This window comes from Danio aesculapii, chromosome 4, assembly GCF_903798145.1.
Source record: "Danio aesculapii chromosome 4, fDanAes4.1, whole genome shotgun sequence".
NCBI lineage: Eukaryota > Metazoa > Chordata > Actinopteri > Cypriniformes > Danionidae > Danio > Danio aesculapii.
Window position 1 is genome coordinate 58229962 of NC_079438.1, and position 19440 is coordinate 58249401.

The 19440-nt window shown below is 35.5% G+C and overlaps 1 protein-coding gene across 2 annotated transcripts in view; it reads left to right on the plus strand.

Moving 5' to 3' along the window:
* The first annotated feature begins 1100 nt into the window (after positions 1-1100).
* arid2 (AT rich interactive domain 2 (ARID, RFX-like)) overlaps positions 1101-19440 on the plus strand; it is a 34199-nt gene continuing 15859 nt past the window's right edge. For both annotated transcript variants that reach the window (XM_056456249.1, XM_056456250.1), the window contains exons 1-8: positions 1101-1564; positions 1669-1762; positions 2386-2483; positions 11991-12124; positions 13399-13617; positions 13709-13776; positions 15483-15552; positions 17395-17645. In XM_056456249.1, the coding sequence (XP_056312224.1) occupies positions 1473-1564; positions 1669-1762; positions 2386-2483; positions 11991-12124; positions 13399-13617; positions 13709-13776; positions 15483-15552; positions 17395-17645 (1026 nt within the window). In that variant the 5' untranslated portion in view covers positions 1101-1472. The remainder of the gene's footprint in view (positions 1565-1668; positions 1763-2385; positions 2484-11990; positions 12125-13398; positions 13618-13708; positions 13777-15482; positions 15553-17394; positions 17646-19440) is intronic.

Sequence of the window (19440 nt, forward strand, 5' to 3'; positions counted from 1 at the left end):
TTTGTTAACAGATTAAAATAATATACAACCTTACAGTACACAACCGTTTATAAAATATGGAGACAGATTATCAATATTTAACAGACAAAACAACCCGTTTACAATTCCAACATATCATATTAGTCAAAATATTCCAAAACTCCACATTAAATGCTAAGTTTATTAAGCTTTATTAATGTACAAATGTGAAATAAATCTAATCTATGTGGATAAATGCATCTTGATGTGTCTTCAGCCGCTGAGCGCTCGAGCTGCGTCAAAGCCAGAGCGCGCGCACATTATTCTCCATCTGCCGCGCGACGCCACAACATATCAGCAGGCGCCGAGAAAAACATCCAAAACTCGCTGAAAATAGCGTTGGAAATATTAAATTCCGCTTTTTCCAACTGCTCGTGTCGTCTGCTTGACAAAATGGGGTCTTTCGCGTCGAGTTCCGCCATTTTGTGGCAGAATAACTTGCGAGAGGGGTGCGTGTAATGGTTGAATGTAGTCACCCCGTGTCGTTTATATCCGCCCGGCGGTTAGCACAAGGGACCGGGAGAAAATTACCGACCGTTCGCTGCAACAAAGCGCAGATTGTACTACTTTAACTCCAGACACCACGGTTTAACTTAAGCTATTAATGTGTATTTCCGAGCAGCGCTCTCTGCCAGATTGGTGCTGTTTTTAAGGAACGACAAGTCTTTGAACATGCTATTTCATGACATTATGACATACCAAGAACATATGTGTTTATGCAAATTTAATTTTCCCAGCACAATGACAACTCTTTTTGATTATCAGTGGATGGAGGTAGTCATGACTACACGCGACTGAGTTTTAAAAGCAAACATTAATTTACGCTTCTTCTCATGACTGTCTGTTGAAGCTGTGGGCATTTTACAAGACCAGAAACTTCGCTCGACTCAAGTTTTATTATTTTCATGACGCTAGTGTAAGTTGACAGTTCCCTTCCCCCCTCCGACGCTCACGGCTGGGTTCCGTTTTAACGGTTAACCAGAGTTTCGCGACTCCCCCTTTCCTCCAACGAGCTCCGTCTATTGTTCACAGCGGCGCTGTGGCGGCTGCAGTACCGACGTTGGCCTATTGGAGGCGCCGTGGAGCCGCGCGGCCTCGGGTCTTTTTGTCTGAACTGGATCCCGCTGCCGCTTCACAGTGTGCGCGATTAAACCGGAGCCGCGTCCGTCCCGCACTGTCAAAAACCCACTCCAAACACCAACACAGGCGCAGCCGGTACCGTCGTTTCCCCGTGCAGCCATGAGCGGTGCAGCGGTGCAGTTAGGCTGAGCTCGCTCGGGTTCGCGGGCTGCTCGGGCTGCCGCTGGAGCGGGTTTCTCCACTCTCATCCTCCGTCATTTCTTTAACTTTTCAAACACGCAGCCGCGCCGGAGCGGAGCGGACCGGAGCATGGGATCCCCGGACTCTTAGGAACCGAATCTGAGCCGGGAGTTTGACCGAATTTCAGCGAAACGATGGCGAACTCGACGGGGAAAAACCTCCCCGAGCAGCGGAGGAAAGGACAGGCTTTCCTGGACGAGCTGCGGCAATTTCACCACAGCAGAGGGTGAGCGGGAATTTCGCTCTTATTATAACTTGTGTGACCCGTGCTGGACGCGTGAGGGGCTCGGGACCGACCACGGGTGTTTATTCTGCTATTTCTCTTCACAGATCTCCGTTTAAAAAGGTTCCCGTGGTGGGTGGGAAGGAGCTGGACCTGGGCGCTCTCTATGTGAGAGTGGTGTCTTTAGGGGGCTTCGCGAAGGTAAGTTGCTCACAAACATACACACACACACTCGCTCATAGTAAACTCTACATTTCTCATCTCTCACACACACTTCAAACTCAACTCCCCAGCCCGGTCCGGCGAATCTGTGTTTGGTTGTGCCGTGCATCGGCCTGTGTAAGTCTATGTCTGAGCGAGCGAGTGAGTGAGTGAGAGAGTGTGTTTGGCCCCGGACGCGCACACACACTTTCACACATACTCACTTCAAAATTACCGGGCGGCTTTACATCGATCACCAGGACTGTGGCACAGGCACCGAATCCCGTCCGGACCCACCGTGTGTATCAGCGGGTTTATTCCTCCCGTGTGGCCCAGGACTGTGAGTCTGTAGGCCGCACACAGGCCTGTGTGTTCCGCGGTGTAAATACAGCCGCAAACCGTACCAGATCCGCGGTCCGGACCCTGGGCTCGGACCGTTTCGCCTCCGAGCACGTTGTTTCTCGGTGACGGGTCTGATTTATTTATTTCACACAGGAAATTGTAAGTTAGCCGGAGTGCTAATAGGAGTTAGCATGCACTCACATACACACAGAGAGACACTCTTACACACACGGTCCAGCATCTGAACCGAACCCCTCTCACCTGTTCTCTTCACCCTACAGGTGTCCGACAAGAACCAGTGGGTCGAGCTGGTCGAGGATTTCCAATTCCCCAGGAGTTGCTCGAATGCTGCTTTTGTTTTGAAACAGTACTACCTTCGGTGAGTCTTTCTTATTCAGTTTCTCTGTGATCAACTCCAGCACATGTGCTCAATGTTTACAGGCGCTTCTCTGCTCTGATGCGGTCAAACACGCGGCTCGGTTCCGACTCACCAGCCTGTGTTTTTGGAGGATTCAGTGTTCGTGTTTCAGACTTTTTGTGCTGATTTTACACCGATATCATCTTTATGTTCAATGCCAACATCATGGCGAATTGAATGTAAATAAGGCAGTTTTAATGTTGCAGATGCTCGTTTGGTCTCTTTTCAGGATTCATCCTTCATCAAGTCTTCTGTTTTGAAAACATTTGTGGATTTATGCACAAACTCCTAATAAGCTTTTTTAATTTAGTCTTTGTGTTCTACGAATACTTTAACCTTTTTCTAATGCAACATTTGCTTTTCTACACTGGTTGTGTTTTAGTGTCTAAATCAGGCAGGGTCAGTGCGGTTAGGTGCTTGTTTGGGCATTTATTTGGGTTGCTTTAAGGGATGCATGTGTCATTAGTAGTTCTCAATAAGAGCTTTTTTGTTTTGGAGTTTGTGGTTTGATATGTATTTAAGTTTCACGACTTGGCTGTGTTGATACTTTTATCATTGACAGTCTCTAAAAAGATAAATTTTATTGCAATGGATGATTGTTTAGCGTCTGATATGGTGTGATGAGAATTTAACTTAACTGTCACGTTATTTAGCCCAGTTGTGTGCTTTTATAGGTTATCATCTGTGTTTACAAATGTGGTTAATGGTGTTTTTCAACATGCACAAGCTTAATTCACCTGTAAATGTGTCACCAGCTGTAGCACATGCTGAAATACGCCAGTTCTCAGATATTTGTAGTATCAGAAGCGAGCGGTTTTACAGCGGCAGCGGTGCTGGTAGTCTACAGACTGTGCGGCTGCTGGTTCTCCACGTGCATTTCTCTGTAGTTTAGTAGGTTATGGGGGGGTGAGACAGACTTGGCAGCAGGGAGCGTTTAGGTTGTGTGGGCCGCGCTGAGACATACACCTGCCATGCAGTGGACTAAACATAATTACCATGCTGCAACGTCTCCTTTAACATCATTGCAGTGGAGGTTGTTTGTTTGTAATCTCAGAAGATGGATGCAAAACTACATTCTCCTGTGTGTCGTCTTCCTCATGCGAAGACAATAATACAGTGTGTATTTTTGACTCTGAGCTGGTTTTATTTGTAGCATCCAGTCATGCATTGGCTTAGTAGATATGCTCTCCTTTTGATTATGGAAATAAAACCAAAGTCTTGGAGCCTCTGAATTCTGCTTGTTTTTGAAATCCTGGAGAGGGTTGTGTCATGTTGAGGTGTATCCGTCTCATAGGGAGTTTGGAGCGGGAGTAAAAGCTTTTAAGAGTTAGACAGACATGATTGCTCACAGGAAATCCAGTATCGTGTGATGGAGATTTTTTTTTCTTCTCCAAACATCAAACAGGAGAAATGTAAATGGTTTTGCAGTTGTCTTCATGCAAGTATATAAGTAAACACACATGAAACTAGTAACATGATTGAGCTCTGTGTTTTAAGTGAGCTGCAGGTGTTTGGGTTGAATCTGAATGGTGGAATGCTTTAATTACATGCTGTATGTCATGTACAAAGGCTTATTTATTTTCCAGAACTGTTTAAGGTTTATCTGAAAGCTGCAGAAATAAACTCGGGAGCATCCCACTCGCATCACACACGGAAAAGTCCTGCAGGCTTTTCCATATCCGAAGGGATTCAGAGGATCTCCCTCATTTCTGTTGCATCTCACTTTGTCCGATGCTCTCTCTCACCGCTGTGCTTATGATGAAATTTTCAAGTTGTGACTGAAGCTTTTATCACTATATACAGTATTATAGTGATATTATTGACCTAAGCTGTAAATAAAGTTACTTTGACAGGTGTAATAACAAAAAACATTGTTCAGAATAAACAAACATTCCTTATACATTAGTAAATGTTAGCGTTAGCTTTATTACAGTTACTATGTTAATATTAAAATACAGCAGAATTTTATTAGTCGTTGGCATTTAATAAAATTATTGCAACTATGATTTTAAGGTGTTATTAGGAAATGAATATCACCCAAGATTAAGAAAAGCTTTTGCACTTTTCGTCAGGAGTTTAGTTAATTTAACACTAATTAATTGAGTTATATTGCTCTGTTGAAGTACAATAGCTCTATAAATAATCAGAGAAGTTTCAGTATATATTTTAGCATGCAGTAGGCCAGACTAACTTGATAATGTTTAAACTATTAAGCTAATTAAGTCTCCAAGCATCTGATGGTGTGATGAACACCACTGCAAATACAATATGAATATTCCTAAAGCACTCTTAAATAAATAATTATTCACAGACGTTTGAAGTGCTCAAAATATTACAATTGTGCATGTTTATTACATATTGAATTATTGGTTACACTTTACAATAAGATTGCATTATGATTACTTGATGTGTTTACATGAACAAACAACGTACAGTACTATTGTGTTTAATTACAGTATTTATTATTACAGTATTTGCTCACAGTATTTATTATCAGAGTATTTGCTCACAGTATTTGTCATTACAGTATTTGCTCACAGTATTTGTCATTACAGTATTTGCTCACAGTATTTAGCAGTAGAGTATTTGCTCACAGTATTTGTCATTAGAGTATTTGCTCACAGTATTTATTAGTAGAGTATTTGCTCACAGTATTTATTAGTAGAGTATTTGCTCACAGTATTTATTAGTAGAGTATTTGCTCACAGTATTTATTAGTAGAGTATTTGCTCACAGTATTTAGCAGTAGAGTATTTGCTCACAGTATTTGTCATTACAGTATTTGCTCACAGTATTTGTCATTACAGTATTTGCTCACAGTATTTGTCATTAGAGTATTTGCTCACAGTATTTATTAGTAGAGTATTTGCTCACAGTATTTATTAGTAGAGTATTTGCTCACAGTATTTATTAGTAGAGTATTTGCTCACAGTATTTATTAGTAGAGTATTTGCTCACAGTATTTATTAGTAGAGTATTTGCTCACAGTATTTATTATTAGAGTATTTGCTCACAGTATTTATTATTAGAGTATTTGCTCTCAGTATTTATTATTAGAGTATTTGCTCTCAGTATTTATCATTAGAGTATTTGCTCACAGTATTTATCATTAGAGTATTTGCTCTCAGTATTTATTATTAGAGTATTTGCTCACAGTATTTATCATTAGAGTATTTGCTCACAGTATTTATTAGAGTATTTGCTCACAGTATTTATTATTAGAGTATTTGCTCACAGTATTTATCATTAGAGTATTTGCTCACAGTATTTATTAGAGTATTTGCTCACAGTATTTATTAGAGTATTTGCTCACAGTATTTATTAGTAGAGTATTTGCTCACAGTATTATTACAGTATTTGCTCACAGTATTTATCATTAGAGTATTTGCTCACAGTATTTATCATTACAGTATTTGCTCTCAGTATTTATTATTAGAGTATTTGCTCACAGTATTTATCATTAGAGTGTTTGCTCACAGTATTTATCTTTAGTGTTTGCTCACAGTATTTATTATTACAGTATTTGCTCACAGTATTTATTATTAGAGTATTTGCTCTCAGTATTTATTATTAGAGTATTTGCTCACAGTATTTATTATTACAGTATTTGCTCACAGTATTTATTACAGTATTTGCTCACAGTATTTATCATTAGAGTATTTGCTCACAGTATTTATCATTAGAGTATTTGCTCACAGTATTTATCATTAGAGTATTTGCTCACAGTATTTATTATTAGAGTATTTGCTCACAGTATTTATTATTACAGTATTTGCTCACAGTATTTATTAGAGTATTTGCTCACAGTATTTATTATTAGAGTATTTGCTCACAGTATTTATTATTACAGTATTTGCTCACAGTATTTATTAGAGTATTTGCTCACAGTATTTATTATTAGAGTATTTGCTCACAGTATTTATTGTTAGAGTATTTGCTCACAGTATTTATTATTACAGTAGTTGCTCATGTTAGTTAATGAAAATACAGATGCTCATTGTTAACTCATGGTGCATTAACGTTAACAAGTGTGAATTTGAAATTTAAGGCATTAGTAAATGTTGAAGTATGATGAATAAATGCTGCATAAGTATTATTCGTGCTTCGTTCATGTTAGTAAATCCATTTAATAAAAGCTTATTGTACAGATATTGAATATCGGCATATGTCCACTCACAAACTACACAATAACAGAGCCACTATCTGGCTTCAGAATGTCTCGTTCTCTCCACTGACACTAATATCTGGCTTCAGTCAATAATAAAAGAATTTAATTTTCACTTTCTGATGGATCGCAGCTGAACAGGTGTCTCTGTAAGGAGGGTTGTGCATTCTAGCTCATCTCTCAAGGCAAAAAAGCATTGTGTTTTTGCTGTCACAGCTGAGGAAGAGCTAGCGAGGGATTTGAACTTGGGTCTTTGGGTTCGTGGTGTGATACGCTTACCGCTGAACCACTCCGCAGCGTTCAGCACATGTGAAATTAGTCATTTAAATGTGGCATCTGCAGGCAGGCACTCCGGCTGCCAACTAAATAAGAGGAGAGTAAATAAAAGGCACATGTTAAATGACTTGGTAATTGGCATTTAAGGACAGGTCAGCATTGTTTTTTTTCCATGCATATATTGTAGCTTCACATCTGATTGGGTTTGTTATGCTGTGGCTTAGGGATGCAGAATAAATAGTTTTAGCATTGATATTGCAATGTGCATATTCACAAGAGTCGCATCATAGCATGTGCATCGGTCAGTCGAGTTTCTAATTGATCAGATACAGAATAATATTTTAACTGTAAATGCCTTAAGTGTCTTCTGGAGGACTTTGAATATTTATTATTGATCAAGTTGATAGAAATGATATGACTTTATCAGTGTTGTTGTTATATGCATGCATTGTTTTGTACAATACATGTCAAATTAGGACTGTGCAATATACAGTTTTATCATCAATATTGCAATGTAGATATATGCAATAGACACATCACAGCATGTGCAATGTCCAGTCGTGTTTATAGTTGATCAGGTACAATAGTTTATCATTGCAAAATGTATCCATAATGTAGTGAAATTCAGCGCTTGCGTTTTAAGACCTTTGACTATTAAGCATTTCACAAGTGCTTAAATGCACAAGAAATGATCATGTTTGTAGCTTTAACAAAGATTATTTATATGATAAACACTAATAAAGTGGCACTTTGCATTTGATTATTGAAGTTGTGTCTGAATACTGTACGACAACTCAAACCAGAGAGCACTGAATATTTCATTTTTATCTTTGCTCTGTTGTATTTATCGATGCTTATAATTCGTTTATTGTATGATATGTAGATGCACTGTCCTACAGAATCATCCTAATCGATCTAAAATGATGAATTGTTTCTAAATAGAGCTCATTTAAGTCATCTGGTGAAAAATTAAATATAGCAATATTCAGTCATAATATGCCTTCACATTTTATTTAGGCTAATTTTAGTCAATCAATTGATTCATTTCATGTCTGGTCAGATAATAAAAGTAATGGTTCACTTGTCATAATTCATGTATTCACTGGGACAATAGCAGAGTAACACTTTATTTAACCCTATATATAATTATACATCGTTCGTTATGCTTATTTTAATCTTAAGCTTAACCCTATAGTAAGCACACTATTGATTTTTAATACTCTGTGCTCATTCAATATCACTGTGGCACTTTTATTATTGGTGTTTGAACTTTTTCTAATCTGTTTACAAACCACAAGGAGTTGCACTCTCAATATTTAATGTATTCTTGCTCTATGATGACAATAAAGCTATATAATGACTGATATGTGGGGTTTTACAAGACACTTTCAAATAAAGAACAACCAAATGCTTCATTAAGTGTTACTTGAACACAAGCTGCTGTGCTCAAATCAGCTTCAAATGTTGTGATCTTCACACTTGATGCTGTCACATCTCAAGTTCTTTCTCTTAGTGGAGTCATTTGGTAAGTGCATTGTAAATGGACAGAATGCATCAGTTAAACAGCAGATTGGGTATTTCAGTCTATTTGAACTACATGCAAATGAACCTCAAAATGCATAAATACAATTTCAGTTGTCAAGCCTGATCTCAGATCTGTTGTGGTTGTTCTGTCAGTATAGTATTAACCTTTCATGTAAATATGTAAAGCCTCATACACATGCAATGATAATGCGTTCATAATAGATATTGCATTAAAGTATTCCAGTATATATCTGCTCTACTTTGCTCTGGTATAGTATTTTACTATAATATTGAGCCACCAAAGAGGATATAACATTTAATTGTGATTGAGGATATGTTGCATAACTCTTGACACTAGTCTGTTGATTCTATGCTAGACACAGTCCATATATTCAACAGTCCAGCAGGTGAACTTGACCTTTTCCCAGTTTCTCCAGTAGAGGGCAGTAAGTCACTGTCTGGACCTCAAAAATGGGGCAGTGCACGTGAGCGTAGTCTGGATGTCATATACTGTAGTTCCTTATTTGACAGCTTATTTTACTGTGTTTACATCCTTTAGTCTGAACAGCAGATGCTTTTCTATATTATAGCTTTGTGAATGAGTACAATACGCTTCCTCATGACCAACATTTCTGCAGAGTTCAGATATATCTGCTCCAACAATTATTATTGAGTGCTGCTGAAGATCTCAATTTACTAGTTGAGCTTTGTGTCTGGTTTTGTTTGCAGCTGAAGTTTGCATGGAGGTATATTTCCAGAGCAGATTTATACATCCTATATTGATTTATAATCTATAATATTTATAATCATTCATTAACCATCGAGTCATAAGCATCTACAATTCATTGTGCTGTCAATACAGTATGTAGCTGCATAATTGCAGGTAGGGCTGTGCAATTAATAAAATATAAATCAGTTTGATTTCAGCCTCCAGTGATTGTGAAATGACAGTAAACATAATAAAACGATTATTGCAAAAATAGTGCTGTTATTTTTATAGTGCTATTATTATTATTTAGCATTAAAGCAGAGTTTGTTCTGTTTATTTTTATTCTGTTGCATTCTAATTATTGTTATAATTACTGAACATTTGTGTATGCACTGTAAAAAATAAATCTGTAAAATTTACGGTAAAAAACAGCAGCTGTGGTTGCCAGTACTTTACCATTAAAAATACGGTACAAACCGTAAAGTAATTTGTAATTTTTACAGTAAACTACCGTATTTCATTAATTTATAGATGTAATCGGTCTGTATTTTGAATAACCAACATATACACATCTTTTGTTCCACAGTTAGACACGTTAACACAGCCATATGCAGGTGGTGATGAGGAAGTTACATAATGAACCAACACTCATCACGAACAACTTTTCCCACAAGTAGAAAAGTGTATCAGTGTATAGAAGCTGCTCAGTGTCGTTCACACAGCTACGAAACGCCATTATGGTAACACGCATTAAACTAAAGTCATGAAGTAAACATTGTTTATCAACATTAGATGTAACCTAAATCTCTAATGTACATCACTGATGGGGAAACAACTAAAAAGATCTATATTAATGTCAACAATAAGCATAAAAAGTGATGTGCCATGCAGGGAATTCTGGGAAAGTCAATTCACGGTTATTCGCCGTATACTGTATATTAAAGAAACAGACCATTAACCAGGTTACAGATATGTACTGTAGCATTTTTACAGTTTTTACCGTTATAATCACGGCCATTTTTTACAATGTGATCAATAATTATTACTTAAGTACTGTGCTTCTATGACACTAAGTTAATAATTGTATTTTGCAATTGAATTTATTGAAATGATGTATAAATTTAGCTGGTCTCTAAAATAAAGATGTCACAGCAACCATATTTACAGCAAATATATTTACTGTATAAGTCACCATTTCAGTTTATATGAAGTTATTATTATTAATGTCTTGTTTTGTCATATTGTCCAGTCTCCACTCATAATTTTGAACATTGACCAAAATAATTATGCTGTAACACTGCAGGCAGTGAATGATATACAGTTTAAAGGGGCATTACACCTGATCCTGTTATTTACTCACCCTCATGTTGTTTCCAGGTTTCCTTAAACATATTTTGAAGAATGTTCATAACCAAGCAGTTTCAGTTCCATTTGAGGTCAGTTGCAAATGTTTTGTCAATGGGAACCAAAACCGTTTAAAAATATCATCTTCTGTGTGCAAGAGAAAGTCATGCATGTTCGCAATAACATGAGGGAGAGTAAATAAAGGCCGGGTAGAATTAGCTGCTCTGCTGGTCAGCGTTGAGTGGCTCTGCTTATCGCATTCAGTGAAATTATGCATCATTAATTAAAATCCAGAGTTAATGAGTGTCCGCACAGTGCCGCGTGTCCAGTAGAGTGGGGTGTTTTCTAGTGTTTGTGGTGTGCAGGTGTCTATTTATAGTGTTTGTATTGTAGCACGTGGGAGGTGTGTGTGTGTGTGTGTGCACAAGTGAAAGCTCATTCAGTTGAGGAAACACTCATGAGTCATATTCACACATGGAGCAGGACTGTGAATATTACTATTAGACTCACAAGAAGGTTTTTTTGCCTGATTATCTGCAATATGCTGATCATGCTCTCACCGCCAGCATGTGAATAGTGTGATGTTTATACAGTACAATGTATGGCTGCTCGATGTAGACCATTTCAATGTGGTCATGTCATTGTACCGTGAACATTTCCTGCTTTTGATCAAACTATTTTAGAACTGTAACAAGAGGCAATTCAATCATACTTGATGTTAAAACAGCTATCATATCAATATGTGGCTCTTTTTGTATTCTTGAAGCTATAGAAATTAAAAATATAAAACAGGATATACGTTGGGACCGTTGTTTTTGTTTGCATTGCTTAAAAGGGTCTATATCATGAAGTTAGGATAATAGTATATGCAATAGTATATGTGATATATTTCATTTCATGCAATTATTATAATTTTTTTATATCATGCACTCCTAATGTAAATGCACATTTATGCCGCTTCAGGTTTGATTTCTGTGCCGCTTTTGCTGTGTAAAGATGCTTTAAATATCAGTTCTACCAACTAAAACGTGAAAGATTTGGAAAGATAGTTTGTGGATTTTACAGCTGGATTAAATGATGTTTCCATGTGTTAATCCTCCAAAATCTTGCCTTGGTATTGACTCTGCTTTTTTAAAAACACTGCTTGTTTTGAAATGGTCATGAATATAATTTTTATATTTTATTTAATATACAAAGAGATACACAAATTGCATCATGCAAATCAAATACAAAGGAAAACAAAAATAAAAACAAGCACGCAAAAAATAAGCGTACAAGACATGCATTTAAAAGCTATGAAATGTATATTGCGATTATAACCACTCAAATCTTTTAAATAGATCCTCACTGGTCAAATAAACGTAACTGGATGTTGAAGTCATTATCTTAAATCTTCCTATGATCTGTGTGGTGTTCAGTATTTTGATGTATTTTTCTGCTCTCTTTGCAGCTATTTAGAGAAGTACGAAAAGGTGCATCACTTTGGAGAGGAAGATGAAGAGGAGCAGCCGGGGAACCCTAAACATTTGCTTCCGATTGGTGCAATACCCACGTCATACAACTACCAGCAACACACTGTATCAGGTACAGAAAGGGGAACTGAAACCTATTTGTGAATAGTGCATGATTATTTGCTTTATTTTAAGGTGATGCAGTGTAAATATTCACTTAACTCTACTGAGTGCTGTTAATTAATTGCATGGCCTTACTGTAGGGTTAAGGTTAGTAAAATGTAGTCATGCATAATTCATTGTTATTGCTATAGTAAGTGCATGGAGCATGTGTAACTAAGCCACCTTAATTTAACGTATAAAACATATTTTAATGCAATGTTTATTTTAAAATGGTATTAGAGAGCTGTGTAACTATCTGCCAGGGTTAATGCACATATTGAAGTATTGCATGAGAAATAAGTGATAGCCAAATTTCAAATGAAAATACCTTGATTTGCAAAAATGTTTATTAGACAAGCTTAAGTTGATGTGCAAACATACCTGAAACTTGTCTATAGCACTTGTTCACTGCTGCTCTTATAGTTGTGTAAATTGCTTCCTTGTCCTCATTTGTAAGTCGTTTTGGATAAAAGCGTCTGTTAAATGACTAAATGTTAATGTAAAGTTAATGTGAATAATATCAGATGTAGTTGCATTTGCAGAATGAACTCTAACATGGCAAACAATACAGCTGTTTCTGTTTTATGGATGGACCAATAAGGTTGCACAACATTTCTAATGTGCCCTTTGACATTCTGAAATGTCATCGCCACAGGTCGGGCATAAAACGTCTGGTCACTATGACCTCCCAAAAAGCCTGCAGATGATCTCTTTTCCATATGTACAGTATATAATGCTTATCTGTACAGCATATAGGGCTTAATGTCATCGTAATGCTCTTGCTGCCAGGACATTCATCATGAATTCTGCATTTCTTCTTCTGTGTATGCCATTATTTTTAGCAGTTGAAACCTACACTGCATTGGTTACTAAGTCAGACGCTCACGATATATAAAATTATATATAAAATAATCTAAGATTTCTAATGTTTTTATCCATTTATTTAATGTATCATCTCTTGTTGAATGAGGTTATGTAATCTCTTATTACCTATATTGATCTTGCCATGAAATTAGTTGATGTTGCAGTAAATTAATAAATAAACTGACTGTCAGCCTGATGGAAATGCACCTAATTTACATTTGTGACTTTTATTTTTAATTATTTTTGTGATACTTTGCTATAAGGATTTGCTTCACGCTAAGATGTAAACCTGGCTAGTGATGTTATGAGCGCTGTATGTGTTCTGCTTGTACACTTGACTGAATCAGTGATTCTCAAAAACCCCTTTTCTCCGTTTGACAGACTATCTCCGCCAAAGCTATGGGCTGTCGATGGATTTTATCCCTCCATCCGATTACAACAAACTGGTGCTGTCCCTCTTGTCTGGGCTCCCGAATGAGGTGGACTTCGCCATTAATGTGTGCACGCTGCTGTCCAACGAGAGCAAGCACGCCATGCAGCTAGAAAAAGAGCCCAAACTCGTCACACTGCTGCTGGCACACGCCGGAGTATTCGACGACTGTATGTTTGCATTTCTGATTTAATATTGCACTTAGTCTTCATACTTTAGAAGTATATATGCATTTTAACTTTACATGCGTTTATGTTTCAGCATTAGGCAGCTTTTCTGCTGTATTTGGGACGGACTGGCAGGAGAAAACGTCACGAGATTTTGTGAGGGTAAGAAAATGAGCATATGTCGACTTACCTTTTGATTTGTACGGAAGCTTATGAGTTGCTAAATTTTTAAGTGCAATATGCAAAACAGCAATGCAGTGGGTTGTATGACAATGTATTTCTGTTTTTTTAAATTGCACGTGCAAATATTGGTGCAAAATGAACATTTAAATACATATTTTACATTCAAACGTGGTTTTAAAATGTACATTTTACTTGGAATAGGAAATTGAATGATTAGTTCGCAAACCGGCCGTCACTAGAATGCATTTTCAAAACCACTTTGACTCGATACTTGTCCTGATATATTAATCAGGGTGTCTGCGGGGTCTTAATGTCTTATTTTAGGCCTTAACGTCTTAAATTCAATGAAATATTGACATTTTATTCGGCTCTTTATTTTTACTTCATGTAAAGCTACCCAATCGATCCAACACACATCCAGTCAGCAACAATACATCCTTTTAACAACTATGTTCGTAACTAATATTATAGCAGTCTGCTGTGCTGCATGCATTTAGTTTAAGATTTTTTTAGGTTATGTTGAAAAAAAAAAAGTATAAAACTAGGGTCTGCTTGTTTTGACATATTATTTAAAACATTATATTTTAATGGGGCAAGTACATATTTTTTTTTCTGCTGGGACTTATATAAATATCTTAGTGTTTTGCCCTATATATGTCTGAAAGTACATTCTTTGTCAAGTTAAAAAGTCTTAAATTTGACAGAGTGAAACCTGCAGAAATGATGTTAATTGATAATAGATTTTATTATCTTATTGGCTGTCTGGGGTGTCCAATAATGTCTTAAATTCACTGAAGTAAGTGTTGTGGGCCTTAAATAATTTTAAACCAGTCTTAATTTTTCTGTGCCAATGTAAAACTACCCAATCGGGCCAACACCGATACAATCCATCTCATTAAAACCTTTAACAAATGTTTTATTTATTGACTCTATAACATTTGTTTGAAAGTTTATAGCATTTGTTTATAGCTGCACGGTGAGGCCTGTGACCTGTGTGGACTGTTTTGCACTCATTTATTTCATTATAATCTTTTTATTTAAGTTATGCTGAAAGAAGTTTGGGATTATATATCTAGTGTTTACTTGTTTTTACACGTTTAAAATGTGACTAAGAAATAACTAATTTCAGTTTTTTATTTTTTAACAGGTAAACTTTTTAAACTGACCATTAGGAAAAATACTTGACGTTTAGCCTTTTATAAGTCTGAAAGTTAATTCGTAAAGGACTTAAAGGGTCTTAAGTCTTAAATTTGACTTGATAAAGCCTACAGAAACCTTGTCTTAAGTGTGTGTCAATGCATTAAAAACATTTAACTCAGCATTTTGCTACTTATTTGCAATGCTCAGAATGCATTTTGAACTGCACATTGAATTTTGCTACAAACATCCCACGTTACATTTACTGTTTAATTTTGCACCCTATAAAGCATTAAAATTAATATGCAATTTACAAACTGAGATTGTAAATGGCAAATGTCAGTAATATAGCTTTAATTTTGCACCAAACTTTGCACAGATCATGGAGAATGCATTGTTAAATATATGAATACATTGGCGTTTTCTATATTGCATTGAGGTATTGTGCATTACATTTTCAAATGATATTTGCTACTCTTATGCTTTTGCTTGTACATATTGCTATGAATGTTCGTTTTGTTCTTAACGCTCCTGTTATTTTGTCATAGTTTTGGAAAGATGTCATTGAGGACAATGAAGTCAAAGATCTCATCTCAGATAAGAGCTGCACACCCCAAAGTATGTGTTTATGTGTCGCTACTCTGATTTCCTTTTCATGTGGTGAAGAATAGTTTCACTTTGATTAGTCAGTGTGAAGTAATACTCAGTTTAAAAACACTAAGCCAGAACCATTGTCAAGAGACATATCAAAAGACATATTTTAATAGTGAAATTAAGACGTCTAGAAAAGATTTTTATACTCTGAGCACTCTGGATCTATTTAAAAACATATCCTCAGGAATAATTGGAAGTTATTTATCATAAATATCTATATGTAATGTTTTATTTAAACGTTTTTGTAATTTTGATGTATATTTATTTATGTTTGTGTCTACTGTTATTGAATATGAAGTTGTTAGTGAAGTTATGTAATATGTTTTAACTATATTGATCTTTTATTTCTCAAATCGTATTTAATGTTTTAATGTACTTAAAAAATGTTTTAATTATTTATTTATTTTGTATCCTCTCATATTGAAATATGAAGTTGTTGTTATTATTATGTAATATATTTTTATCTATATTGATCTTGCCATAAAATAGTCATAAGCTGCTGATATGGCAATACATAAACGCAAATCACAGTAAGCTGGCAGAGCCTCTGTCATAATACATATTTTATTAAAATGTAAAATTTTAAAGCCATATAGACACAATTTTTACACTGAGGACTTTAGTGGAAGATTTTAAAAGTGAATCCCATCAAATATGTTTATCAAACGTTATCAAAAATCGAACTAAAAGATCATATCTAATGTTTTAATCAATTTTCTATATTTAGATTTATTTATTTATTTATTTTTGTATCAACTGTTACTGAAATAAGTTATTGAAATATCATATCTAATGTTTTTGATGTACGTTTTATATTTATTTTTATTGACTATTATTCAATTATGAAGTTATTCAAGTTATTATGTAATATGTTTTTATCTATATTATCTTGGCATGAAATATCCACAAGTTCTCAAACAATCAGCTGAAAAATCATATCTTATGAGTTAAAGAATTCTAAGTTATGATTTTTCAATTTGTTCAAGTTTCTTTTTTTTTCATTTGAGAAATATCTAATATTTTTAATGTACTTAATGTATGTTATTTTATATCCTCTTATTAAAATATGAAGTTATTTAAGGATTTATTTTTAAAAAATATATTAAGAGTTTTGTAAAATCATATCTAATGTTTTTAATCTTGAGTTTTTAAATTTTTATCTATTTATTTTGTTAACTCTTTTGTCTCGACTATTGAATTATGCTGTTATTGAAGGCATTATTATTTAATAGGTTATTATCTATATTGATCTTGCCATGAAATATCCACTAGTTGAAGGTAAAAAAAAGACCAGCTGAAAATTCATATCTAATGTTTTTAATCTAGAGTTTTGTAATGTATATTTATGTATTTATTTTGTATCCCTTAAAATATAAAAATTGTCAGTGAAGTTATGTAATGGTTTTATCTATATCGATCTTTTGATCTATATATTTATCTATATTGATCTATTGTGGAAATATCCACACATTATAGAATTTTAAGCTACTTCTCAAATCATATCTAATATTTGTAATGTACATTTTTGTATTTTTATATATTATTTTAAATAATTATATTGAAATATGAAGTTAATGAAGTTCTTATGTAATATGTTTTCATCTGTTTTGATGTTGTTAAAGTTAAAGAATTAAGTTATTTCTCAGTCATTTTATTTCTCAAAAATCATATGTAATTTTTGTAATTTTATATTTATTTAAAGTTATTTTGAAATATTAAGTGTTATTGAAGGTAATATTAACCAAACAAATCACCCTAAGCTAGCATTTTGTTTACATTTGTTTATTTATTCTTTTATTCCCGCAGACGGATTGGAGCTAAGGGACGTCTGCACTCCTCTCTTCCACCCGGCTCGTAACACAGGCATTGGGGATGTGGAGGGCCAGCGGGTGCTGCAGGTTGCGATGATCCTGAGGAATTTGTCATTCGAGGAGGCAAACATTAAACTGCTGGCAGCTAATCGCACATGTCTGCGCTTCCTCTTACTGTGCGCTCACTGCACCTTCATCCAGCTGCGGCAGCTCGGCCTCGACACACTCGGAAACTTCGCCGGAGAGGTCAGAGTTCACTCTCTAAAAGATGCAAAAAGCGTCTGCAGTGATGAAGTATTTTTTTTGTCTTGGTTTATGGATATCTGTTAGCTAGTGTGCTCCAAAACAGTGCCAATTTGCATTATATAAAATATCAAACTGATATAAACATACAAAGCTTGAAATTTGTCACTTTTGCCTAAATTGATCAATGTTCTCTCAACGTTTCTCATCAAATCTTCTGACCAATCAAATGCTCTCTAGTATCTGACATGCCTCGCTTTTCATTTATTGCACTTGATCTCATTGGCAGAGTTGTGATAAAACAAAACGCTATTGGCTGTTTTTTTGAAAGGGGAGGAGCTAGTCTATGTCCCGCCCTCTCTTCATTGTTCAGTTGTAATTACGTCAAACATCGAATTAAAAACTGCACATTTCATGGGACCTTTAACAAAAACCCCAAAAGATTTTTTGGTAACACTTTACTTGAAGGGGTGTTCATAAGACTGTTACAGTCCCTAATTTAAAAACTACTCGTCATCCTAAGACCATGTAACATAAATAAACAACAGCCAAATGCTCCAACTAAATGATTTGTTAACATAACCAGCAAAACAATCCAAATGACAAGAGATGAGGAGCTCAAAAGCATAGTAAATAACAACCAAACAAACCTAAAGCAGGTTTGACTCCAAACAAATATCAAAATGAAAGTATAAAGGAGAACACAACAATGTGGTGTGGAGGAATGAGGGATGGCGAGAAGTCCGCTTCCATCCGTTTCAAAGGCCTGACGGCACCAAATCAACCAATAGAAACCTGAAAAGAGAAAAAAGATAAACAGATTAATTGAAAGTAATAATTATGGGCAGGAGTGAACGCCACACGCAACAAAGACTTTCGTGAAACTTTTATAATCATGACGAGATATGAAGGAGATTTTATGCATGCTTATGACAACTGTCATTAAGTGTCATTCGCTCTGTGACATTTTAAATGCACTGATGATTGTTTATTATGGCTACTTGGTTTAAACAAATGCATCATAACCTGTTTTTGTCATGACAACTTGACAGTCTATTTTTTAAGCAGCCACCGGCAGCATTTTTCCCTAAATTCAGAATATTTTTTGCTATGTGTACATGAGTGTATTATAAATTAAAACAAAGAAAACAGCTCTGCTTTTAAACAAAAATACAACTGTTACGTGTTTAAGTTATTAAATTGAATGACACGTAACATTCAGTGAGTCTCTAATGCAGTGTTTCCCAACCCTGTTCCTGGAGGCACACCAACAGTTCATGTTTTGGATGTCTCCCTCATCTGACCCATTAACTTCAGGTTTTGGAGTCTCTTCTAATGTTCTGATGAGTTGATTCAGGTGTGTTTGATTAGGGAGAGGATGAAAATGTGTACTGTTGGCATGCCTTCAGGAAAAGGGTTGGGAAACTGCATTAGAAGAGACTCCAAAACCTGAAGTTAATGGGTCAGATGAGGGATACATCCAAAACATGAACTGTTGGTGTGCCTTCAGGAACAGGGTTGGGAAACACTGCTCTAATGGTGCTGGCTAAAAATGAGAACACACAACCGATTGATAAGTGAAACAAAAATTAACAATTTATTAAATGGAGAATATCAAACAATAAATATAGGAACTTAGAATGTAACTTTTAAATAACCAAATTAAATGGAAAAACAGGAGTGTTGCCAAAACAAATAAATAAATATAACAAAGCAATCTAACTAAACCCTAACCCACTAAACTAACTAATTAAAGAAAAAATGCAGAAACAAAAGCGTAATCTTCAGCTAAACTTCA